Source organism: Notothenia rossii (genome assembly GCF_949606895.1).
Source record: "Notothenia rossii genome assembly, chromosome: 3".
NCBI lineage: Eukaryota > Metazoa > Chordata > Actinopteri > Perciformes > Nototheniidae > Notothenia > Notothenia rossii.
This window is the reverse complement of record NC_136901.1, coordinates 27,064,537-27,091,843: the sequence shown is the minus strand read 5'-3', so window position 1 is coordinate 27,091,843 and position 27,307 is coordinate 27,064,537. Positions and strand designations below refer to the sequence as shown.

General features: G+C 40.5%; 1 protein-coding gene across 1 annotated transcript; it reads right to left on the bottom strand.

Annotated features, from left to right (window-relative positions):
• Positions 1 to 605: 605 nt before the first annotated feature.
• ppp1r14bb (protein phosphatase 1, regulatory (inhibitor) subunit 14Bb) lies at positions 606 to 25,983 on the bottom strand. The gene is made up of 4 exons (XM_079669177.1): positions 25,376 to 25,983; positions 3,818 to 3,901; positions 3,690 to 3,722; positions 606 to 3,580 (listed from the first exon to the last, which is right to left on the bottom strand). The coding sequence occupies exons 1-4, from the start codon at positions 25,559 to 25,561 to the stop codon at positions 3,512 to 3,514; spliced, it is 372 nt and encodes a 123-aa protein (XP_079525303.1). The 5' UTR covers positions 25,562 to 25,983; the 3' UTR covers positions 606 to 3,511.
• Positions 25,984 to 27,307: the final 1,324 nt, after the last annotated feature.

Below are 27,307 nucleotides of genomic sequence, written 5' to 3'. Positions count from 1 at the left end.
TATTAAATCATGTTTTAACAAAACATGTTTTGGTTCAATTCATGAAGTTTCAATCAAATTAGTGTTGGTAGATTTTTCTTTGTATACAGTGCAAAATCATAATATCATTTATCTCTGGGCCTTTCTCATATAAAGCAGGTATAGACTGTACTCTTTATCATGACCAACAATTCCTAGACCTATTTTGCTTCCCACCATGGTGTAAATCATTTCTTAAATTAACCACAAGGTGACACTAAAGTAATACAACATGTCTAGACAGCTATTCAATTGATATCGGAATTCATATAATCTAGCCATTTTTTATGGCAGACATTTTGGCCTGTTATTGCCTGAACAAATTGTGGATGGAACAAAAACAACATTCATGTTATTAAAGCATCTGTGCAACCTACTGGGGAAAATGTTTTCTATTCAAATAGTCCTATAAAGAATGGGTTTTAGTCTTTATTTATTCATAGAAGTTGTTAATAAAGCACATAAAGAATATAAAAAGTAAATTAATTATTTGTTGAACTATGTGCAAGCTAATATTCTGTTGTATAATTGTAGGTAAGGCTAAGGTTTTCTGAAGCAAAGAATGACAAATGAACAAAACAACAGTATTTACATTTTACATGTTTTTATTAAAGTTGCATAAAAGTGTAACAAAATTGGGCAAAAACAAGACCTGTTGTTGATATTGCTACATTTGTTTGTGGTTTCGATCTAATCATTGTCCAAAAAAAACACCTTCGCTCCTTCAATCTGCACAGTTTAGCTCTTGCATTTAGCCTCAATGATGATAATCAGTATATATAATTTTTTTTTGCAATTTTCTCCAACAGTAAAAAAACAGACTCCTCAATAACAGTCTAAGAAGATATAATCCAAACCTGGATTCAGACAAGAAAATCCACTCAAATTCACCTACTGATTGAGCATTCCTGGTACAATCCGATGTCTCCGAAATAAAACGCAGACTGTGCTTGATTTGGAAACCCCACTAGGAAGGCAAAAGCAATCGCACCAAGGTGTATCTGAGTGGATTTGTGTTCAGCTATGTTAATCCAAGGTATGGCATCAATAAGTGTCATGATCACAATAAAAACAGCCCAGTATTCAAATGGTAAATGCAAGGAACATTGTTTCATCTAAACAAAATCACTGTATCAAGTATTAAACACTCACTTCTAAAAAGAAAAAAAAAGAAGAAATCTCATTTTGTTTTCCAAAAAAGGAGCGACAGGAGATTCTCCACATGTCGCAGTTCTGCTCACGTGTTTAGCAGTTACCTTTAAAAAAATGAATGTCTCCCGTTTATTTGGTTTGTGTAACATAAATAATACCTAAGGCAACATCTGTTTTTTTTTAAAAAGGAAAGGAAAAAGGATGGAGGGAGGGAGGGTGGAGGAGGGGGATGACAGGCAGGAAGGACAGAGCAGCAAGAGGAAAATGGGCGTGTGTGTGTGTGTGTGTGTGTGTGTGTGTGTGTGTGTGTGTGTGTGTGTGTGTGTGTGTGTGTTGGCACTGAGAGAGAAAGACAGACAGTGGAGGTCTGCTGTCTCCGCAGGTGTTAGCAATTGGCCACAGGCACCACAGCTAATGCGTCTCCGATTGGCCGACGGGCTTCAGCTTCTGATCCGATTGGCTCAGATTGAGAAGCAGATGGCTTATCCTCGCAGATGATTGGCAGCTGTGGAGGGGGAAGACACACAGGTCCTGTGACAGCTCCCGACCTGTCTCCCTCTCCTCTCTCAGTGTGTGTGCACATCTGTGTGAGAGGCAGCTGTATTTGCTAGTGTGTTTCCGTTTTCTACGCCCCAAAGGTGGCGTGTGTGTGTGTGTGTGAGCGAGAGAAGAAAAGGAAGGGTAGATGCATTTAGACAGCTTCAATGTAAAACAGCGGCCTCCATCCATCCCTCCCATTGGTGGGTCTAGTGGCATGCAGAGGACATTACAAAGTCTCAACACCAATGCGGAGCTTTAAAGACAATTTCAAAGCTTCCGTGTGTGTGTGTGTGTGTGTGTGTGTGTGTGTGTGTGTGTGTGTGTGTGTGTGTGTGTGTGTGTGTGTGTGTGTGTGTGTGTGTGTGTGTGTGTGTGTGTGTGTGTGTGTGTGTGTGTGTGTGTGTGTGTGTGTGTGTGTGTGTGTGTGTGCGCGCTCCAAATTGACGCCTGCCAAACACAAAACAATGTGGCGGACTGAGTAAAGCTAAAATAATAAAAGTGAGGAAGAGACACACATGGGATGAAACAAAAAAAAACAAGGCAGCTTTGTTCTGGGACCCCCCTTTCAGACTGTCAGTGTGTGTGTGACAAAATCAAGAAAAACAAAACCAGGAACCAGTCCTATTTAAACTAAATCTAATGTGTCGTACTGAACAGCAGAATATACAGGCCGTAAAACACTCCTATTATGTTTGTTGCTGTACATTATGTAGCAACATGTATTATTTAGCAACACGGACAGACGCACAAATGCATGTATGTGCTTCTAAAGAGCCTCTCTTACAACTTCACTACGCATTGAGGAAAGAAAATAAACTTTTCTTCCTCAAAAATGTGTAATTCAAGTACACCAACCCTAAAGAGAACCTACTTCTACTAGCTTCAAAGGAAGATTTGTAGTCTATAATTAGTCGAACCGTTAGACCACCACAGCAACTTTTTTTTAAGGTTCAACCACTATTTCCAGGATCAGATTTCTCTCTTTGTTGGACTAAAATGACGTCCCATTATTTCTCGTGGTCAAAGGGTTCAGATTTTCTTCCATAAAATTACATAGTGCAGATCCACACACAAAAAAGGACAGTCTTTAAATGCACCAGTGTAACAAATGCCTCTGATTATGGGAGGAATTATCTGAAAAGACTGTACTGACCCTGCCAAAAAAGTCAAGTGAATATCCCCCCTGCACTGAATCACAATAATCACGGTTGGTAACTCATCTAAAAGAGTAACCCCATTACAAAACAAGGAATCTCATTATAGACATAAGCAGTGATTAGGCCCTGCTTCAAGCTGATTGGCTGTTTCCACCTTCCCCTCTTTTTTGGCCGTCGGAGACTCTTTCCCTTGTTCCTCTTCCCACTCTCAGCCGCTCCTCTCAGTAATTATATGACTCCTCTCCTCTTTTTCTCTTCCTCCCCAGACAGATGGAGGGTGTTTAAAGGGAGGGTGGGAGGAAGAAGAGCTGGAGGAGGAAGAGGAGTAAAAGCCAAAACAAAGGGTGAAGGACGAGGAGTGGAAAGGGGAAGGAAGGAACGTGCCTGGATGAAGCCCAATGAAACACTTGTTGCTAACTTAACTTTACCAATCTTCGTTTTTTAAGAAGAACGTCCGACTAACAACACAGGAAGGTCACAACACATGGAAAGCTAGCCACTAATAGGGCTGGATCCAGGCAAGAGGAAACAAGAAGACCCTCAATGGATGGAGACTGACGTTAAAAAAAAAGAAAAAGAAGGAAAGCAAGGTAGGAAGACGAGAGGTGGAGGGGAGGGTGTGGGTGAGGAGGAGGAGGGACGCATCATTTCTTTTGAGGCGTGGAGAGCTTCTGCATCCCTCGGATCTTGTCCAGCAGCTCTGAGACGAAGTCCTACGGGGAGAGAGGAGGGACAAAACACATGAGTCAGAAACAAACAGTACATACTAGATATAAGGGTAAAGTGGAGTGAAGAGAGGAAGGAAGGTAAAACAAATCTCACCTCAGTAGGCTTAAAACACTCGACCACTAAGTCCTGAAAATAAATAGAAGACAGTCAGGATATACATCTCGCCTTTGGCACTTGTGCGTCTTTGCATGAGTTGACATGAGTGTATATTTGTCTCCTACCTTGACCCTGGCTCCCCGCTCTACGTCACTGGGCATATCCAGCAGCTCGTCCACATCGATCTCCAGCTCTGGGATGGCCTCCTCCTAACACAAGAGAAAAGGAGGTACATTAGCCTCTGAACCACACAACCCAACACGGAATTACAAACGCATGATTTCTTCTCATAAAATGCCAAAATTAAACCATTTGTCATAGCTAGAACATTTAAAAGCAGATTTCTTTTGTCAGATTTTCCAGATTCTGACTGCCCTTGAATGAATCATGTGGGACCAACCGTTGTGTATAGAAAAATAACCGAATCTGAGCTTGAAATTTTCAAAAAAATCATCTTGTTTTATGAGTCCCATTCAACAATTTACCAAAAAAATAATTGTTTATATTAATCAGATCCTGGAAAAAACCCTATTGATGTTGCCCTGAAACCATGAATGAATCAGCTAAGATGTCATGTCACGAAATAATCAGAGTAAAATGAACTGAACTGCAAGTTGATACACAGATCAGAATCTAAAAGTTTTTTTTAGGTGACAGCTCTCTTGCAGCACAAACTAGTCAGTCTCTCTTGATGGATTAAGAATAGAAAGGATGATGCAGATTTCTTTCCCTGTTTTATGTTATGTGGTTGTCTGCAAATAGCCCAGCAGAGGCTCTGTCTGCGTGTGATGTAGTGCTGCTCGATTATGGCAAAAATCATAATCTCGATTACTTGGGTCAATAATTGATATCACGATTATTAAAAACGATTATCCATTTACTTTGAAAACATCAATTTATTGGAGAAAAAAAATGTGAACAGTATGTTTTTAACAGTTGATTACCCTGAACTTTAAGTATAACTCAACTGAAAAACCAAGATTTTTTACTTTTTAAAAAAAAATTAATAATAATAATAAAAAAATAATCGTTTTATTTCGATTACGTTGTTTTCGTAATGGTTGCAAGCCATAATCGTAATTGCGATTAAAATACGATAAATTGAGCAGCCCTAGTGTGATGTGGTGCAGTGACTGATGAATGTTCATCACTGAACACTAGAGGGAGCCGTCCGTCTTTCACGAAAGACAGGAGAGACAAAGACACTTGAAAAAATACCAATATTTTACTTGGATCCAAAATAGGAAATAAAATTGTTCAATTCAAAAGGTATTTGCCTAGATGCCTAGGTGTTTTAGGGTATTTAGTTATCTTCATACAGAACCAGTTGTTTCCATTTGTTTGCAGTCTTTATGCTAAGCTAAGCTAAGCTGCTGGATGAGGCTTCATATTTAGCATACAGATCCTTAGAGGTTTCAATCTTGAAATGTTATCCTTGACAAGATATCGAATAAGCATATTTCCAAAATGTGGAACAGTTGCTTAACTCATCTACAGTGCATTGTTGAAGGGTTGCCTGTAAACAGCTGACTGTCACACTGTTGCCAAAAGTGATCACACACTCCTGTTACTCCCATAAGGGCGCTCCTTTGAAATCAACACAAAGTCTGAGAATAACTTCCTCCATTTGAAATTGGCCTGTATTTCACGTCCAACCAGGAAAAGCTGCAATAATTGACAATGCACACTTTTAATTCCAGCAAAGCAATTATCGGCTCATACTGATAAACTGACCTCTAATAAGAAGAGCCCCCTTGCCTCTAGAGCAGAGATATCTAGCTCATTAAATAAATGAAAGTGAAAAGTGAGTTCACTGTAAGTTCGTCTTTGTGTCTCTCTTCCTCTTCCTCGCCACGCCTTCTCCCTCCGGCCAATCAATTCCCTTGTTTTCCTGATGAAGTGCTTTAATAGTCTCCCTCTGTTTCTCTGTTTCTCCATCTGTCTCACTCAAGCACACAGGCTCAGTGTGTGCTATCAAAGCCGTCCACCACTGGCAACAAGACACACACACACACACACACACACACACACACACACACACACACACACACACACACACACACACACACACACACACACGCACACGCACATTGCTACCCTATATTCATGTCATTCTCTAGGAATCCCACCCTCTCTCCCGTCCTCCCCCTTGGTTAGAGTTGCCCACACCAGCTGTCTCTGCACCTGCCCGACTGCCCCCTATTCCACACACACACACACACACACACACACACACACACACACACACACACACACACACACACACACACACACACACACACACACTCCTTTACACACACTCCTTTACACACACTCCTTTACACACACACACACACACACACACACACACACACACACACACACACACACACACACACACACACACACACACACACACACACACACACTTCTTTTTAAAGTGACAAGTCTCTCACATCTCACACACACGGATTAAAGAATTATAAAATGAGCTTTAATACGTCTGAGCTGGATGTACTGTGTGTGTGTGTGTGTGTGTGTGTGTGTGTGTGTGTGTGTGTGTGTGTGTGTGTGTGTGTGTGTGTGTGTGTGTGTGTGTGTGTGTGTGTGTGTGTGTGTGTGTGTGTGTGGGGAGGGGTGTGATATGAGGATTTCTGAGCAGGACAGCCTGTGTGTGAGAGATAGGGACTGGAGGTGACAGATAGACTTACTGTCAGCAGAGTAAAACACACACAGGCAACTTGGCGTACAGACATGTAGTAAGCAGCAAGAGGGTTCAATAAAACTTAAACACACACACACACACACACACACACACACACACACAAACACACACACACACACACACACACACACACACACAATGTACACTATTAACACACACGCAGACACATTTTGATTTTACAGAATTTCGGATTTTAACACACTGACTGCTGTACACACACACACACACACACACACACACACACACACACACACACACACACACACACACACACACACACACACACACACACACACACACACACACACAGACTGATCTTCACAACATGTGGGCTCCATGTGCTGCTCCATGCAGTAAAGAAAGAGGCGACAAAAAACGTGAGAAAGACAAAGAACACAAATACAGAAACAAGATTCTGTACTGTGACTTTGCTCATTTTAGGATAAGAAAAATAGATTTGACTTTTCTTTATGTCTATTCTTCTATATCAACAACATTTCATTTATTTTTCTGTGCCATACTAAAAAAAGTTGCAGATGTTTTGTAAATCTCCCATTGCTCATCCTGAAAGTGATACACATTGGCTCATATTTAATACAGCTTACTTGAAAATGATTTTAGAGACGGACTGTTAAATGTGCCGGGGGGGAAGGGAACGCAGAGAGGAAGGAAGGTAAGAGGTTAAGAAGCATCTCGAGAAGAGGGAGCAGCTGAGGGGAGTAAACCGAGGGAGGAGGGAGGAGGGAGGAGGGAGGGATGTTAAAAAAGGCCGGAAGACAGGCTTCAGAGAGGAGACACAAAGAAAGCGGGGAATCACGAGGGAGGGTTTCCAAAACAATCCTCAGACTGACTCGGTGAACTCGTCTGCAGTCTACAGGGTTTACTGCCGGCTGCAGATGTGATCTGAGGCTGGTAAACAAAGCAGAGCCGTGTGCAACTATTGGAAGAGGCACATCGGATTTAGACTTATCTTTTCTGTACTATTGTTTTTGAGTCCATGTGAAACCTATAGTGTAAGAAATAGATAGAGAGAACGAAATGGAAGTCGTTGCTTCTGAATCATCATGGCATATAGTATTTAAATGGAATGCCTCCAAACTGATCATTTGTATATCAGTTTATGGCATGTGTTACCTGTCTCTTGAAGAACATTTCTCACAGGCATCCAAGGTACAGAAATCAAAATCAAAATCTGAGGAAATTCTTGATAAATGTAAGTAAAATAGAGGGCATTTTTAACAACTGTATCAAAACATCCGTGTACACACTCACACACAAGTCATGGAGTTTAATTCAAGTCTAATTTTTCCAGTCGTATGTTCACTACTTCCCAAACCTGTGCCATTGCAACCAAACCGCTCTGCAGCTTGTTTACTTCATCATACCAGGCAACAAGAAATAAAAATGATGCCCACTGTTTCCTATTACTTAGAAAAACCCATTCCACAGACTAAGTGCAAAGTTTTGGTCGAGTAATACTCATCAGGGATTCATTTCTTGTCTTCAGGCGTTGTTGTTCACAGTATCTGTTCTTTGTCCCTGCAGAGATAGCCTTACTTTACCTTTGAATAGTTGTATCTCCCTTGCAAGAGAGGTTATGTCTGTTATATCTTGTGTCAGAAGACTACACTTCTGTTGATGTTACATACTCGGAACTTTCCCTTTTCAGCCCGAAACAGCCTCATCTTAGAAACTATCTCTATAAACTGCCATATAGACGTTTAATTGCGGTCTCTAAATGTAATTACACTCTGCTGGACAACAAGCGTGCACATATGATTCAGACAGCACCACAATGAGACTGAGACAGACAGCCGGACGGGCACACTGTCTGTCTGCAGGCTGCCCGCAGAACAGAGCAGATGAGATGTGACAGTATGAGAGCGTGTGTGTGTGTGTGTGTGTGTGTGTGTGTGTGTGTGTGTGTGTGTGTGTGTGTGTGTGTGTGTGTGTGTGTGTGTGTGTGTGTGTGTGTGTGTGTGTGTGTGTGTGTGTGTGTGTGTGTGTGTGTGTGTGTGTGTGTGTGTGTGTGTGTGTGTGTGTGTGTGTGTGTGTGTGTGTGTGTGTGTGTGTGTGTGTGTGTGTGTGTGTCGGTCGTAGTACAGTTCCTCTCTCACAGGGGCCGGCTGCTTCAGCCCTGGACAGATCAAATGGCAGCTACAGATTCTTCGTAGCTAAAACGTAAGCTACTCACACACAGACTCACACACACACACACACACACACACACATACAAGTAGGTCAGCGTTCTTCTATTGCAGGAAAAGGCCGATCATCGCAACTGTAAATATTTCCGTAAAGGGAAGTGATGACAGAGAGCAATGAAGTAAAGTCAATGTTTCTAAAGGGAAGTTTGGTCAGACCGTAATAAGGAGTAATGACTCAATATTGAAACAAAAACAAAATAACAAAGAAAATGTAGCTAAAAAGCGTACTTTTAAATACATTTGCAGTTACATTTGTCAAATATATGCTCACAGAAAGATTTATAATATAAACGATTCACCAAATCAACTTTTAAGTCAGTACTCTAACTTAAAATCATATTAAAACTTCCAACACCGAGACAGATTTTCTGGTGAAATGACACACATATAGTGCAGCTACAGGCTACGAACAGGAAAAGATTAAAAATGCAGATATGAAAAGTGAAAAAAGGGATGTGAGTGTAAAAATGAGAAGCAAAGAAATGAAGGTAGGACAATGTTCGGGGCTTCAACTAACAATTATATTGATTCTCGATTAACAGGTTAGTTATTTTGTAGATAAATCTGTTAATCCTTTGGTATATAAAATGTCAAAAAATATCTAGTCGATCTAGATGTAGTTCTAAGCTTGGTCTTTAAATGTCTTGCCAGTCATAACCTCGAATATTATGACTCTAATATGATATTAATCTGAGACAAAGAGGATAAACTCTATATTTTGGAGGCTTAAACAGCTTTTTGTTAAAAAATGAATTGATTGATTAATGGATTTTCAAAATAGTTGTTCTCTGTATATCACTTAATCATTGCAGCTCTATGTAACTATCAGATCCACTGCTAATGAACACAGGTCCATATCGAGTGGATATATAAGTTGCTTTACAGTGTGGGAAGCTTGGTGTGTAAGTAGGTCACACAGGGCACCTGCAAGGATTACACAGCACGTCTCCCAGTGACAACATAGGAGCTGATTCCTGTGATAGGATCTGTGTAAACTACAGGTTAGCGTTTGTGTGTGTGCGTGAAGAGGAAAAGGAGTAGACACAGAGGAAAGCGATGAAAACATAAAGCAGAGCTGCAACTCTTCGTTTCAAGTCAAAACGCTTTAAGAATTTATCACAAATGACAAGATTTCCTGCTTTTCTATGTCACATACTATATTTTTGGCAGATTAATAGAAAATCATCTTTATCGCAGCCATAAAAGCTACTTAAAGCTGGATGCTGAGTGATGAATAGCCACTTTTGCTTTCCCCACAGCCACGGTGACAAAGAAGGATACAAATAGTCAGCGTTCAGGATGGCCAGTCGCCTGTTTTGCAACAAAAACAATGTTTTGGCTGGCCACAATGCAGGGATGAGGACACAGGGAAGTGATGGCTGCAGCAGGCAGGAAGGAGGAAGAGGAAGGAGCGGGAAAAGTAGGCCGTGTGTTGCTGAACAATGTCCACACACACTCCAATTTCCTTGTGTGTGTGCTTGTTTTGACTGAATTCATCACACTGCTTTTACTCCTATGATCTATCCTTGCTAATTCTTTTTATGAAGTAGTTGTGAAATGATGCGGGGGGGGGGGGGTGTGATCCTAATTTAACGTTGCTGCACTTTCCTTTCCAAACCCCTCTGTGTTGCCTCACTGTATTGGGGTCAGTCCAAGCAGCAAAGTGTTTCTGCTGAGTGTTTAGGTGTGTTTGCATTATAGAGTGAGTGTGTGTTAATGTGCAGGCTCCATTAAAACTATGACCTCATGCTGGTTGACTTGGCACTGGGACCCAAAAGTGTGTGTGACAATGACAAGTTACAGACTCTGAGCATAGCTGAGATGGTTTGGCTGTGAGTGTGTTTCGGTTCTCACAAGTTATCAGAACAAAGTGTTCACACGCCATTTTCTCAAGAGCACATCACTAACACCAGAGCAGGAAGTCAACTGTTTAAATGAGCTCTTGTATAAGTGACCCAATCTACGAGTAAAATGTCTTTAATGCGGAAAACTGGATTGTGCTTTTAATCGTCTCTGTCTAATTGTCCGAATGAAAAGGCAAGAACTATAAATCATTGAGTGGTTTGTCGATACTTAAATCTTAGCTATCGTAATTAGCTGGGTGGGATATGTTTTATTGTTGCATACATCAAACTCATCACTGACGTATCCTAACAGACAGACAAGAAGATAACAGCTGACAATCACTACTTCTGGTCTGCCTGAATACATGGTTAACTCAAGAAAACATACTTCTTCATTGCTAAAGGTCAGGATAGATAGCGGTGACTTGGAGATTAAGCATGCTTCGGCAAAGAATCATGTAGTTATATTTGATTTATTATGCAGGGGAGGTTTTAGGCTACTGTAGTTTGCAAAGACTTAGAGATGATCCGATTAGCACACCTAATAACTCCCACATCGTATTCATGTGCATGCCTGTCTGTTAAATAAACACTGTGGCAGAAATGATGTGCAAAGTTAGCAATGGATGTGACTTATGAATAAAAAGTGACATTTCCTCTCCATAATTCCAAAGGTATTTTACATCTGCAACGATGAGTGCACTAAAGGAAGTTTCATGCTAAAAGGTTAGAACCTGCTGTTTTCAAACACTTGAATATAGATATTTCCTTCCTTTCAACCCATCTTGTTGTCAAAGTACAAGAAGATATTTTAAAGTAAAGGATCCTTTCCTGAAAGCTACTCGGAGTGACAATACATCTCCCTCTTGTGACTGATTTGCTTATTTGTTTGACGGTCCTCTGATCAACACACACACACACACACACACACACACACACACACACACACACACACACACACACACACACACACACACACACACACACACACACACACACACACACACACACACACACACACACACACACACACACACACACACACACACAAATACAGATCTAGGAAGAGCCCATTGTGGAAATATTGGAAAAACACTGGGCTTGAACCTGCTTCCTGTCATGCCCCCCCTCTCTGTCTCTCTTTATCTTTACGTCTTCTCTGATGCCCTTCCTGTCTGCTTGGCATCAGCGCTCTTTACTAGCGCTCTGCTATAAATCACTCTGTGTGTGTGTGTGTGTGTGTGTGTGTGTGTGTGTGTGTGTGTGTGTGTGTGTGTGTGTGTGTGTGTGTGTGTGTGTGTGTGTGTGTGTGTGTGTGTGTGTGTGTGTGTGTGTGTGTGTGTGTGTGTGTGTGTGTGTGTGTGTGTGTGTGTGTGTGTGTGTGTGTGTGTGTGTGTGTGTGTGTGTGTGTGTGTGTGTGTGTGTGTGTGTGTGACAGGGCAAATCATAGTATTTGGGCCACCTTGCTGCGGGCTCTTACGAGGGGAACTATGCATAGTGTCAGTCATCGCCTGCTGCTTTCCATCTTCTTTCTATCTCCCTCATGCTTATCAGGAATCTGCATCTCTTACAATAACTGTTTGCCTCCCTCTCTTAGCACGTATTTTCCCTCCTCCCAGAACCAGTTTGGCTCCCATAATGTGTCACTGCCTAAAAAAAACATTAAAAAAGCTCTCTCTTTTGTGAAGAAGGGGTTAAAAATACAAGAGGAGCAAGCGACTTCCTGTCTGGTCACGTGACCTTGGAGATTGCTGGGCTGGGGAGGGAAAGCCAGATCTGTGGGAAGTGTGTGAGAGCGAATGTGTGTGTTGGCGTTAACAGTTAAAGAGAGCAGAGTTGATTAAGTGTGTGTGCACAATTAATTTAAGTGGCTGCTGTACACACAACCGTAAACCACAACTGCCCATAATCAATGCAATGTACTTAATCCAGTCTGAGTAACAGTATGTGTGTGCATGTGGCTGATTTTTATCTCTATTACACCTCCTATCAGTTGAATGTACTTCCTCGCAGGAGAATATGATGTCCTGTTTTGAATCACAGAAAAAACTGTCACAGTTAAACTGAACTCACCTCTTTCACAACCTGGATGGTGACCAGAAACTATAACTAAATTGTGCAATACAAACTACTTTTCACACACCTTGCATTGTTAGAGGGAGTAAGTAGAGACATGTCATATACAGTGCATCCAAACAGAGCCTCCATCGGTGTTGACTCTAACCCTAACCTTTCCTGCTATCTCACTACTGATAAAACAGCTCTGTCACGTAATGTAAAATAAACCAGAGTGTGGTGGTAGTGATGTGGGCATGCTATTGTGTCCCAGTGTGTGTGTTGCTTCAGAGAACAGGAATCCGAACTAAACAGGCTCCAAATACAGAGAACGTATCTTCATAGGATGCCAGGAAACATTAATCACTATAATTAGGACGCAAGGATAGTATTTTTGGCAGTTCTTACGCTGTAATTAGGCAACAATAGTATATAGACATACATACACTGACTACTATTCATTTGTATACTTTAGTATTTTCATTTTAATCTATTTATACTTCTACTTGAGTAAAGGATCCGAGTTCTTCTTCCACCTCTGCATAATAAAGAGCAACATGATATCTTGGTAAAGAAGAGAGTGACTAGCTGAACAGATCTGCTGATAGACTTGGACACACACTGATTGCTAAATAAATCTATTTGGAGAGTTCAAATGTAGAGTTTCCCCCAACCTTGACCCCACCACCCTCCAAAGCTGCCCAGAGCCCCATCAGCGTGCGATACGGTTGAATGATTCCCTCATCGGCTTGTTTGGTCTGACTGAGCGCTTCGGTGCTTTTTGTGTGTTGACTGGACATGTCTTTTGCTGCAGCTGCAAGGGTAGGGGGGGTCGGGGGGGATTGGCTGCTCCCTCAGGGTCTCAACCAGCTCGGGAAGACTTGTCCTGGCATCAGAGCGGGGCCACGGGGGGGTGGGGGAGATCTGCTGCTGTATCACGCTTACTAACCGCTACACGAGGGCAGCAGACTGGCACCGCTGCTGCTGCCCAGTGTTCACCCGACTGTGAAGCCAGATTTAAAGCAAACATGTTGATATTTACTTATTGTCCATTGGTAGCTGTTTAACACACCACCGTAGCAATGTAGGTAAATGTAGCACTTCAAATGGTTTGGCTTATCGATAGCTAATGTTCCTGTTTATGTTTAGGGTTGATTGCACTAAAGATGCCAGCTAAATACAGCACAAAGGAAATAAAACATTTTACATTTCCAGCCATGGCAACAGTGGCATAGCGAGAGTTGATAGAAAGATTAGGATTGGCCACATGGGTGTGCAAAAAAGCCTCACCTACACACACTTGTTCAACAGGGAACAAAACTCTCAAGACTTCTCAGTGCCACCATTGTGATTGACAGGTGGTTTGAGGGAAGTGCAGAGCAGAGGCAGCACAGGAACTACCGGTTTGTACCACAAACTGTAAAAACATCCAAGATTTCAGGATCATTTCATCCAAGTCTTCCAACGTTGGTAAATAGATTTAGTTAGGTCTGGGCAAATACAGTAAATACAACATGAAAAGTATGTCAGAAAGCCAAAACTGGGAGACAGAAGATGTATGAGCGGACTTAAACTGCTAACTTTTTGTAAAGATTTGCATAAAAGATACTGCTTTTCTCTCTCACTTACTCTCTCTTTAGCCCACTCTAATTACAAGAGGCCCCGTGCCTCCATCTAAAATAAATGATCCAGGCAGCATCTCAAGTGCCCACTTTCACCCTCCACCTCCTACTTAAGTCTGTCACTGCCGACGGTGGCGCTCTGCACATTCACACACACACACTGATATCGATGTGTGAAATATTGGGGTAGAGGTCTTTTAACAATTCAATTTTTCCGGTTCTTTAATCGGACACTAATTACCACGACAGCAAACGGGTAAAGATACAAAACTTGGGGAGAGATACATGCAAAAAAAGAGCCAAAGTAAGACCACACACACCTCCTCTTCAGTAATTACCACTACAATTGGACTGAAAAATGAGATTACATGCAGATTAAATTAAGAATCCACACAAAGTAGGATTATAGCACATTACCATTATTTCACTCTTGACAAGCAAAGGGCCCGACATTCATTTGTTCCTTTGTCATTCATTGAATTACGTATTTCTTTATTGTGGCAGTTTAAGGCAAGAGTTTGGCAAACCTAAGAGGTAGTTAAGTTCATATTTAATTAATGTTTCCATTAATTTTCACCCAAGTTTATTTGTGGCGCCATCAGGGTCATTCTGCTTTCATTTGGATGTAATCCCTTTGGATTTCAAAAGGGATTAGATGAGATTATAAATCTTTCTTTCAGTATAATCTAATTACATTCTCACACAGAGAAAGAAACAGACTGACATGGTCTGAAACAACAACCCTAATAAGAAACTGTCTGTCCCAACATGAACATCGATCTGATCACTAACTGATTTCTTCTTTAGTCGCCTGGCAATTCCTTTTCTCTCCTCTGAAGTTTGTTCTGAAGTAGGATCAAACAGTTCTGATTGGTTTTATGGCACCAACAGAATTCAATTTATAATCCAGCCAAAATCTTTGTCAACAGGAAACACACCCTGTAAGCTTGAGTAGTGAGTAGAAAGGACTTTTCTACGGACATTTTGGCTAGTTATCTTTTACATATTTTATAATATGGACCAGAAACAAGAAGTTAATTACTAATAACACTTTTGTTGATTTGTTTATTCAATACTCTTTATTCCAACCGTATGAGAGTTTGTGTGCGAGAAGGAAAGAGTGACTTCCTTCCTGATTAATCAGGGATTTATAAATCAACCAAATATGGTTAGTTGTTCCTTCCTGCTTAATGATTAAATCCATTTTTTGAAAAAACAAGAGCACACAAGTATTACACATTGCTATAAAGTAAACTGTTATCTATTTTTGATTCACAAAATGATTCTAGATCATTTGAACTTCATATAATACAAATAAATCTGCAGCATTATTCCTCCAGCTCATTCATCTTTTTTCTATCAGCTGTTTTGCCAGTCTGTGTGTCCATTTGTTCGTCCATTTCTTCACAAAGCCCTTTGAACCAGAGCAGTTTTTACAATCACACAGGAAACCTGTCACTGTCAGACATCCAATGTGTGCCACCATGAAAGCTTAAAGGAGGTTTGACTCAGTGGTGACATCATGGAGGATATATGAAGCCGGCATGGCACCGTGCTCTTACCAGCTCTTCCTCAGCTCTGAACTCAGTGAGCCAAGCTGAGTGCTGGGTAGTAATGCGTTACATTGAAAAACTCAAGTAGTTTTTAATTAAATTCTAAGAGTATTATTTGAGAAGAAATGTACGTCTATCTTACAATTGGCTACCTACGTCTTGCTTGTTTTACTGATACATTTTATTTTAAATAATTTGGATTTTAGGCTGAGCTAGGACGTACACCAGCATTAGATAAGACTGTACATATACACAATTTAGTAAGTGATTTTATGTCTTGTTTTTTTATGTTTTTAGGTTATACTGTGCAGTACCTATTTTCATTTATATTTTAATATCATCATTTAATGCACACTTCACATTTGTTATCACCTGTTAAGGAGCCTAATGCATTTATGTAATAGTTGCATCTAATAAAGTAACCTGAGAAGGTCTTTTTATTTTTGTAATCCTACTCCTTTTTACAAGTACTTTCCTTTCTACTTGAGTCAATGTAATTATAATGTAAAGATGTTTTTTCTATACCCATTACTGATACTGAAATCTACTACTATCTTATATTAAAAATCACATCCCAAGGAGAAGTCATCCATCAACTTCTCTTAATACACAGCATTAACAGGGGAGATATTGTGCACATCTCAGGTAAAATCCAATAAACACATTAAAGTCCCACAGCACAAATTGCATGAAGCCGTATACTAACACCTCTTCCCTGCAGTTAGTAACTGGCCTGTTGTCTGCTCTAAAGCTCCTCCAGGGACTGAACACTCCTTTTTTGGATCTGTGTTACCTCACACAAGCTGCAGACCTCATGGTGATAACAACTCCTCTCAGAGATGTGTGCCAGCTGCTGCCAGCTGCTGTCTCCTCTGTTAACAATGGCTTCTTTCATTGTTTTAATATGGTGTCAGTACGGAGGCCGATAAAACACCCGGACCTCATATTCATCTCTCATTTAAAATCACTATGACAGCAACAACACCCGGGAGTCATATTCTGCAATAAAGCTGGCCTGTGTGCCAAAATCTATCACTATTACACCATGCTCCCTATAAAAAGCCTCCACAGGGGCGCTGGAGCTTTTCACATAACAGAAAAGTATGTGTGCAGCCTAAAATGCTTTAATTTAATTGGTTTAAAATGCAGAAAAAAAACGATCTTATGAGAAAATGAAGTCCAAAAGTTGAAATTGTATTTTCTTTGATTACACCAAATAACTTATTGATTAAAAGTGAATATAATTGTAAAATAATTAACAGCTGAAAGGATATGTAAATCGCTTATTTCTCAGCTACTAAATTAATCACAAAATATTTTTGACTGTCTTTTTATCGGTTAAAGTTATGTTATAAGAAAATTGTGAATATTTTCGTAATTTTCTCCCATTTAATAGACGGAATAACTTATTAGTTAAAAAATAATATATTAAAACAGACTGACTGACAATGAAAATAATCGTTACTTGCAGCCTTACTTTTGTTAAGACTCAGTTAATGCTAGTCTGAAACAAACTGTATACCCTTGTGTAGCTCATCTTGAGTAACGAGCAGGGAAGCAAAGGGGAATGCCTGTTAAGTGCTTACACACAATATTCACAACTGCAGGAGAGTGTGAATGAATACAAGTCTGTAAACTGTCTCATGACATTAAACAAGTTACTGCCTGCTGTCATATTCACTGCAGGCATCAAGCGCTAAAGTGCCATGCTTGACTTGTGAGGATGAATGTAAAATGGTTTTGTTTGAACCTATTACAGTTGACTGACGGACGCTGGAATGACGAGCTCATCAGGCTTATCTGGAGCTGAAACGTGTTTACGTGGTGGAGCGCTGTTAGACAATCAGTGCTGTATGTGCAGGCCGACTGACGCACGACGGAGCATGTGCCGAGGATTGTGGGAAACAACAAAAAGACTGGATCACGTACAAGAAAACTTGCCTTTATGAGGTACCAAAAAGCCAAAGTTTTAAAAGTTCAAAACCACTTTTCTCACCGAAACACCTAAGTCTATCCTTGAAGCTTAACAAATCTGTTTAATGTCTTTTGGATCTTACAAAACATTTGATTAGCCAATTTTTGTATCTCTATGTATGGAGCCAGCAATATTTACATCCAGGTTTACTAGCTTGTTGTCAAAAGTCAAGGTTCACTTATTTAGATTATATAAACTATATAACATTACAAACACACTTATTTAAAGCTAAACTCTAATGTTTCAATACATTTAACCAAGCATGTTGTTTTTGATTCAATCTACAAACTCAACCACATGTTTAAGACTGCAACTGTTTGCCTTGAAGCGTAACTATATGCAGTAGTTCATATGAGGATGTAATTTCTTTTTAGAGACAGGGTTGTTTAAGTGGTTGGTGTGGGTACTAAACTCATGACGCTCTTTACAGCTCAATCACCTTCTCAGTCAGTCATCACCTTCTCTGTTATTATCTGTAATCTCTCAATAGGTGCATGTAGATGTGGCAACGTATAGTTCAAGTGGCCAGTAGGATCATTGGTGTTTCACCTGATCTGACTCATATTTAAGGCTCTGGATATTTGACAGTTTCCTCTGTATGGAGAATTTGAGCTGCTACCTCGGCACAGAGATTCAAACTTCAAAAGGCCAGGTCTAATGGGATGGTTATATTATATTTCTCAAGACAATAAGCTATTAAATGCTCATGCTGATCCAACTGATGACACGTTTGTCTGCTTAAGTACCAGGGTTGATGATAATGTTTTTTTAGCTTTGGGTTTCCTGTTGAGGAATTCATGGCTGTGACCCAACGTCTGTTTTCTTCTAAGTTTTACCTGTCTAAAAAACAACTGTCCTCTAATGGACTATAAGTTGATCCGATGCATTGTTGAGTTTCACAACAACACTTTTATTAGAAGGAAGCACTGTGAAAAATGACCCACGGGGGAACATTTTGACTTCCTGTTGTTCTTGTCAGCTCAAATGATAAATGGGCCAACAGACACATCTCCCACACATGCAGTGTAATTCATTCCTTTATCTCTCATCCTAACACTAAGCAAACGTCAGCCTCAGACCTGACTCACAGTTTAAAACAGACACTTTTAAAGGTGACTCACAGCCTAAACCGAGGGCTCAATGCCTAAATGGTGTGTAAATGTGCCCGTTGAAACTGCCCATGTGAGTATGTGAATCAACAGGTGTGTGTATCGATTGTGATTTTGGAGAAAAGTAATGTTTTAATATTGTCCCTTTCCCTAATGTACTGTGTTTGTCTCTCACACACTTCCTGTGACAACAATCTAAACATTCCCCTGGATTACACACATCCCTCATTCCCTCTCTCTACATCTTCACCCATGCCTTCTTACTTCCTTCTGATCTTTCTCACACACTTACGCAAGATCACTCACAATCCTCTCTGTTGATTTATCCCCTCTGCGTTGTATAAACGCTCACATGGTCAGTCAGTGGGTCAGCTACAGCATGCTGACTCACCCCCAATCCAACAGGAAGAGACTGTTTAACATGTAGAACCACATGTAAGCTATTAACAAGATGTGTGTGTGTGTGTGTGTGTGTGTGTGTGTGTGTGTGTGCGTGTGTGCGTGCGTGCGTGCGTGCGTGCTTGCGTGCGTGCGTGTGTGTGTGTGTGCTGTTGTGGGGGGGTTTACAAAGACACACTGGAGTCTTTCACTACCCGCTGTGTAACAACCACTCTTTGTAGTCACCCTCTTGGAGTGAAACAGGGTAAAGCTGATTGGTATTCAGACCTTTAGGTGAATGGTTTAAGCAAATGTTGCACACTCACCCTCACACTACATATACAGTGTTTGTTCAATGGATTATCAAAATAGTGCAGATTATTATTTAGTGTGTAGCTCTACCAGGGTTTGTGTTGTCCTGTCTTCAACCATATCTACCATTTTCTTTAGTTTGAGACACAGACTGAAAATGAGGCAACAGAAATAGGAATAATCAATGTAAAAGATTCATTTGTAAGATATAAAAATCATTGTTGTTCATTTTGTTCGGCATTCAGAAGGATTGTTTTCAGTGTCTGATTGTGTGCTGCTACAGTCAAACTGGACTTTAGGCACTGCTATAATGTTAAAACAATAGCAGAGGACACATGTTACAAAAACATGTTCCCCCTCTGTGACATCCCTGCCTCCTCCTACTCCTTTTTCCTTCTCCTCTTGCCATCCCCTCCAGTTTTTCTTTCCTTCTCTTCCCCCGTTTATTGCATTCCTGCTCACCAATCCTGCCTCTGTTCTCTCTCGTATCCCCTTCTGTGTTTGTTTGTTTGTTTGTGTGTGTGTGGATGTGTGTGTGGCCACGTAGGGCCCTGGAGTTTGGGGGATTGTATCGCCTCCCTGCCCCACTGTTAACTATGTAGCTACTGGTCACTACGAGAAGATAAAACAGACGGAAAAACAATTTGTTATGAAAACGATACCGGGGCTGGTGTGAAATGTGATCGTTTGTACTTTAGGTGGACTTGAATTGTGTAACCCCCACCTTCCTTTTTCCCTGGAGTGAGCTCAAACTCACTTAGGACCTTTATATATACAAAGCCAGTAATAGAGTGGAAGCTCAATAACAACAATTTAAAAAGGCATCTATCCTTAAAGAAACACTCCCTGCTTTTGTTCTCCCCCTCCTCCAATCCCAACACTTCCTGCCAGCTCACTGTTTGTGTTTCCAACCTAACTCTGTTTGCAGTTGGGTTTATGATATACTGTAAACTGTGAGAATATAGGGTCTTAAGGTTGTATCGCAGTGGTTCCCAACCTTTTTTTTTTATAATTGTACCCCTACTGAGAACCCTATCAGATTAACTCAAGTAACCTCTTCACTAACACTGGGAATCGCAAAACCACGGAGTGTTTCTCTAACAAAGCAAATGTCACATTAACATCGACTGCAAGTATTCCGATCCTTTAATACAAATAAAAGTACAAGCATCTCAGTATGGACACAAAGTAACCATGATGCGAAATGTTAACCTCTATTGTTGTGTTTTACTATTTTAAAATTATTATTATTACTCATTCATCATTTGTAATTAGCATTTTACTCAGTTGGTTGAGGTGGTGTTGATTTGAATTATTCCATACACTTTTGCGTAGTTTATAATATTTTACATACAAAACGTGATGTATCGCTTTGGTATTTTCTGAAATTATCACATGTTTTGCATGTTAAGTGAGAAAAGTAACTAAAGCTGTAGAAGTATCAAGTAGCAGGAAAATGTAAATATTAAGTAAAGTACCTCACATTTCTATTTAAATACAGTACTTGAGTAAAACTACATTCCAACAATGCTAAACCACGCTGCTTAAATAGCTCTAAATATAATCTTGCAAGAAAATAATGAGGGGCTTTTTGGAATTTGACTACTCTTTCCTTGGCTGAATGGACTCTTTTTTTTCGACTGCACGGTTAACCAATAAACATTTAACCAAGCCTTGTTGCCATGGCATCATATTAAGGCTCGGATCCTCACTATAGCAACTCCCTGATAGACGGACTGAGTGGCTGGATGAATATCTGACACGCTGGCTGGCAGAAATGACTGCTTGTTGTAGCATGTTTAAAGGATTATATGAACGGGAAAATGGCTCATTATGAATTCCCTGAACTCCATGCTGTTTTATTAACAGCAGAAATAGTATGCATCAAACAAAGGAGGGAAATAAAGGGGTAGGAAATAATGATGGGTGAATATGTGGATTATGGCTTGAGCAAATATACGGACACAGCAAGAGAAGGAGTGATTTAGCAAAGGGAGGTGAAAGAGAAGGAGTAAATCCCAGAACACATGCTCCATATCTTTTGTCAGTGAAGAGGGTAACCCTCCCTGCTCTCCAGTTACACTGTTGGGGAGCACGTGCTCCACATCTCCCCGTCTAAATGAGCCCAATGTGTCTCCATTAGTGAACCGACTGTAAATTAATCTCTTTGTTGTCTAACAGCCCCGGCAGAGAAGGAATCAGAACAATGAAACCTCTGTGGATAAAAGCGGAAAAATAGCCATCATTATTAGAGATAAATGAGCGATAGGTGACCAAAAATGTGAAATAAATCAATATACCATTTTCACAAGTATAATCTGATACACGACCTGATCTGAGAATAACAAATGATAACAAATCAAGTCTCACAGCACCTATTTGTTGAGCTGTTGGCACAAAAAAAAGCAGACTAACGATAAAGATTGAGTGCTTTAAAGCTAGCATAACTGTAATAAATAATGAGTTATTGAATAAGAGATGGATGTGGGTAGAGCTGCAAAAATTTGCTGATCGACAGAAATATAATGATGATCATTCATTTTTTCATGCAAAGGTGCAAGAAAATGTTGTTCAGCCTCTCAAATATTGAGATGTCCTGCTTTCTGTTTCATATCATATTTAAGTGAACATATTTTTCTGGACTGCAAAACCAGACATTTAAAGACATGACCTTGGACTTTGAGTTACTTGATGATCGCATTTTCCCTATTGTATAGACAAAGGATTAATCAATTAATCTAGAAAATGATCGATAATGAAAATATGTGTTGGTTGCAGCCTTAGACCCTAGCCACACGGAGACGGTAACGAAAACGAACCGAATTCAATATCAAAAAAGTCTTCCATCCACACGCAATCTGCACCAGAAACACGTCCGTCCGTTAGAATTTTTTTCCGCCGGTCAACATGTCCGTTAAAGTTTAAATCTTCCAGACAAAAGTGCCAGTCTTCTTTGTTATTTATTGAGCTTTAAAACAAATGAATAAAGACTCTATATAATAATATAAGAATAATACACAGAGTCTCCCTTTTCCTCTCCCTCTCCTGACAGCCCGTCAGTATTTTCGTTATCAGGAAATGATCGTATAGGGCGTAATCACGGAGCTGTTTGCCCCCCCAGAGCTTTGCGTCCGCAGATCTAACCACCTTGATACCCGTTATCGTTATCTGCGTTTCCCTGTCGGCCTCGTGTGGCCGAACCGTCTATAGACACTATAGCGGATACGACCCGTATCGTCTCCGTGTGGCTGCAGCCTTAGATGTGAGACAAGTGAATGAATGATAGATCGAGAAAGATAAGTATTTATCCGTAAAATCCTCATACACTGTTTGCAATAACTAAATGTTACAGTTTTAATCCATGGCATATCAATTAATCGTTGGCAAACAATAAGCACATTGACTCTAAAATCCTCACTAGGCCACTTATGGCGCATTTCCACTGCAGCGCGTAGCACGGTGCAAGCGTGCCGTGCCAAACCCGGCCCGTTTTTTGTTGCGTTTCCACTAGGGGTAGTTCTGGCTAACGGGTACTTTTTCACAGTTTTTCTGGCCCTCCAAAATTGTGGTTCTTTCCGGGCCAACAACCGGGCATAAAATTATGCTAAACTAGTGACGTGAGTGGTTACAACTACAACAAGATGAACATATTTGACCGTGATTTAATTGTAATACACGTTTCAAAATGATGCCGAAGTAACAACATACTGATACCGGTTTGTAAAAACCATGAATTAATGCTTTGACAAGTCTGCAGACAGACGGCAGGAGAAAAACCTTTTGAAATGCGTGTTTTCTGAATGGAGATCGGCTAAGCTAACGTTGTATATGCTCCGATAGTCCACACTCACAACAACGGCCTACAGACATAAATAAACCAGCGACTGTATTCGCCATGACACAGACAGTCTGTGGTTTGTACTTGTTTAACTTTTGTCTAGTTTCTGAACAGATATGAGGAGCTGTGAGTTCTGAGGGCTAACAGCTAACGGCTGATTTTGGTTTTGTGTTTCGCATTGAAGATGACGTCAAGGCTCCGCCTACACTAGTTTACTTTAGTTACTGCCCCAGCTACTAAACTGTAATGGAAATGCAGCATAGCGAGCCTGGCCTACCAAGGCCTAACTATACCGTACTAAGCCGTGCGAGGCCCTGCAGTGGAAATGCGCCATTAATCTCCTCTGCTGGCATAAAAGTCTCTAGTATTTCCGCTACTTTTTTGTTATTATCCAAATGTCACAGGGTATCCCTGCAACTGCCTTTGAAATCTCAATACAAGTCAGACACAATCTTATTTTCACAACAGATTAAAAAGGAGGTATCCGTTTTCCATCCTCAGTGGCTTTGAATAGCATCTGGTTACAGTTAGTTACAGATTGTCAGTGAATAGATTTGGGATTTACAGGTGCGAGTGTGGAGACAGCCTCTGTTGTGCTCTGCAACAACACAACTCCACAAAGCAACAGCCAGACAATCCCATTGTATGTCTGTGTGCGTCAGTAGGGTCAAAGGTCAAGTAGTAGGAGAGTTTTTGGAAGCTTTGCTCAAGTCTAACTCTTTATCCTCTTTAGAATAGCCTAATTTAGTTGTATTATGTGCACATTTTCTTGAATCCTCCTGCCTTTTTGTCTCTTTTAGCCTTCTAGGAACCTTCATACCTGTTAAGTCGTTGTATTGCTAATAGAATATGGGTCAAAGCTAGCTCAGTCGGCATGGGCTTACCAACTCCTGACGGCAACATCCAGACAAGAGTTGGCGCGGTTCTCCGTGTCGCCCAGGGTCTGATGAGGGACTCTAAAGTTAGCTCCCACTGATACTCAGTCATTACCACAGCCAGGCAGGTCATACGCATGACCAGACCCCCCACTCAGACTCATCAGTCACACCTCATTTATCTCATTTGCCAGCACATCCCCTTCCTGAAGAGAGTATCCCTCCTTTCATTTTACTTAAAACTGTTCAATTAGCATACACCAAAAAAGAGAGTAGGTGTGCAACAATGGTCTTATTGTAGATGAGACAAAGACATAACCTAGGGCTAGGATGAAATACTTATGATGTTAACTTGCAAAGACAACGATATTGAACAAAGGGATTTTGTTAGTTAGTTGAAAAAGAGTATTTGTTAGAAACCGCACTTTGATATGTAAAAAAAAACTTTTTTTATTGGTGCCTTTTGTGTTATAGAAGTTATAAAATAATATTGTTTTTTTGTATTTATTTAATTTTAACATTAAGTTGTTCTACTGTACTTAAGCACTAAAGCAGACGGCAGAACTTGTTTAATAATCGAAATAAATTACATAGTTTCCTTTTTTTGTGCATCCCTAACAAGCACGTGAACATTTTATTTTCGCAAATTATTTTATGAAATTTTAACTTTTTTAAAACCTGATTTGAATAGGAAAAATCGTTCCCAAACAGCTGCTAAACAAAAGTACGGTCTGCCATACTTGATTGGTGAATTCACAGGTGTGCTTTAAAATCTCTTCAGCCAATCAGAAGAGAGAGATCTCTATTCCACGATAAGACAGTAAAGCTGCATCAGCTCTACATTTAGCTACCTGTAGGTGGGGGTGGGGGCTGAAGTTAAACCACGAGGTCTTTAAACATTACAAATGTCTGACATGATGGAGTCTTTGTTTCTTGTCACACTCTTCTTATCTCACGTCTTTCATTACCTCATCGTTTTGCATATGGCCCAGATACTAAAGGCTATAAGAAGCAAGTCTAGGCCAAAAGCAGCCACAAAGGGCCTACATTTAATGTTTATTTAGTAACAGTTTGCCTTAAAAGAGGACAGACAGAGGCTCCAGATCTGATAAACTGAGTTATTACGCTTTACTGTAGAGCTCTATTACTTATAGAGCCCCGGATCGATAGGATCGATCGGTTTGCAGGCCGGTTATTGATAGGGTATTTACCTCACAGTCGTAGAGGTCCGTTAGCTGGTCGATAATCCACTCCTCCAGGTTCAGTCTCTTCCTCAGTTCTTTACGGTCATATTTGACGGTAACGCGTCCCTGCTTCCGAACCGGAATCTCGGGTTCCTCCGCGGTGCCGCCCGGTGTCTGGAAATATACCCGGGGTTGAGGGCTCGTATCAGCCATGGTCACTCGCTTCGGGATACTAGAATCCCCCCCGGAGGTGTGAAGTGTGAAATGGGCGAAGTCAGGAGGCGAAGCGGCTTTTGTTGACGTGCTGGCCTTTTCCTCACTGAAAACAAAATCCCGGCTGATAAATGTGTGACTTGGAATCCCCCGAAGAAACAGCGCTGGACCTGATGCTTTTGTTGTCCAAAAATTGCTCAAAGAGACATTGGCAGGAGCCAGACGTTTCCACAAAACAAACCGGAGCGACCGTTACGGTGAAACGTGAAGAGTAACCGGCTTATTGGGCTATTTACAGCATGCAAACTCTGCTTATATAAAAAGAGAAGAGAGAGGAGCGGAGCTGGCTGAACTCTTCATTCAGTACAAAGAGAAATCACACGCCTCTCTCTCTCTGTCTCTCTCTCTCTCTCAGCCCCACGAGAGCTGCGTGCGCGCGCTCTCCTTGAGCTCGAGCGCATCCGACGTAGCCCGACTGAAAAAAGAGAAAAGCAAATGTTGATTTTTTCCAACTTTGAATATCAGTTTACTCCCCCTCTTCCTTCTCATGCATTTTACCAAAACTTTCCCATGTGACCCCCTGGAGCCCACTGTAACAGATGACCTTCATGTGCACAGATTTACACTCTTTTTCCCATGGTGCAAAAATAATGGACATGACATGAGCATTCCAAAATTAGACTGTAATGTGAGTTTTTACTTAAAGTTAATTGTTATATTATAGTTGTACTGATACATGTGCTGGTAGTGGTATTTGTATTTCATACATCTGCACTTGAATCTGTCTCGATAATTGTTAGTGTGATAACGATTATGGACACGTTTTGATTTAGTTTGTGTGCTCTTACCCTAACTTAAAACAGTTAAGAAGAATTCGAGCATGTTATTTCTTTGCTGTAGGAAAGTCAAATCTATATTTGTGAACATGAGCACAACCCAGAAACCAAAGAAATAAGTTTCAAATGTACTTCCTGTTCAGGATCTGCCCCATAGATAATGAATGGGAGACTGGTTTCATTGACCCACAGATTGTTTGCTAAAGCTAAAAAAAATGTTTTGTCCATTCCCTCAGTTGTAATTCAGAAAGTCTTCATAGTATCCCTGGCTATTCTGTGTTTCCCAATGATTTGTCTGTTGAGCTTTCCAGACTTTATTCAACTAAAATTGTCCTCACTCTAGTTTTTTGCTTTCTTTTTGGATTTTATTTTTTCAAAATGGCTAAGAGTTCATGCTAACTAATATGTTTTAATGTCTTCAAGTTAAACCATATATATCATGCACTGTACAGAGTTTTGAATGTTTCACTTTAAGTTTATCTCCATAGTGAACCTATTAAGAACTTTTCAATCGCCCAACCTTTGACAAACCTTGTGACACTTTAAATAACCTGTAATTGCTCTCATCATTAAAGGCATGGGCTTTTAGTGCATTGTGCAGCACTTTGTCCTTACACGGTAATTGCACAAAGTGCCGGTTTGGCCTGGGGCATAACAGCTTCAAACTCTTGGTATTTTAATGCTCATTTGACTAGTTCACAACAAAAGTGTCCTCTGGAATGTGTGAAATGCATACAGACAAAGATTTCACGCTTAGATTTCACAGTTTATGAATAGAGAGCTTATAATTCCCAGTATACAAAAGTGTTATTGTATGTTTTGCAAGATGTCGTTTTATCTATTTTAAGATTACGCAATTTGAGCGGATAGCAACTGGATTTACTAGTTTGGATTCAGTTGGAAATTAACT

Coding starts and splice junctions, on each gene's coding strand:
- ppp1r14bb (XM_079669177.1), bottom strand. CDS start 25,561: ATGGCTGATACGAGCCCTCAACCCCGGGTATATTTCCAGACACCGGGC. Junction 3,902..25,375: donor CGGACCTCTACGACTGTGAG/GTAAATACCCTA, acceptor CTCTTGTGTTAG/GAGGAGGCCATCCCAGAGCT. Junction 3,723..3,817: donor AGCGGGGAGCCAGGGTCAAG/GTAGGAGACAAA, acceptor ATTTATTTTCAG/GACTTAGTGGTCGAGTGTTT.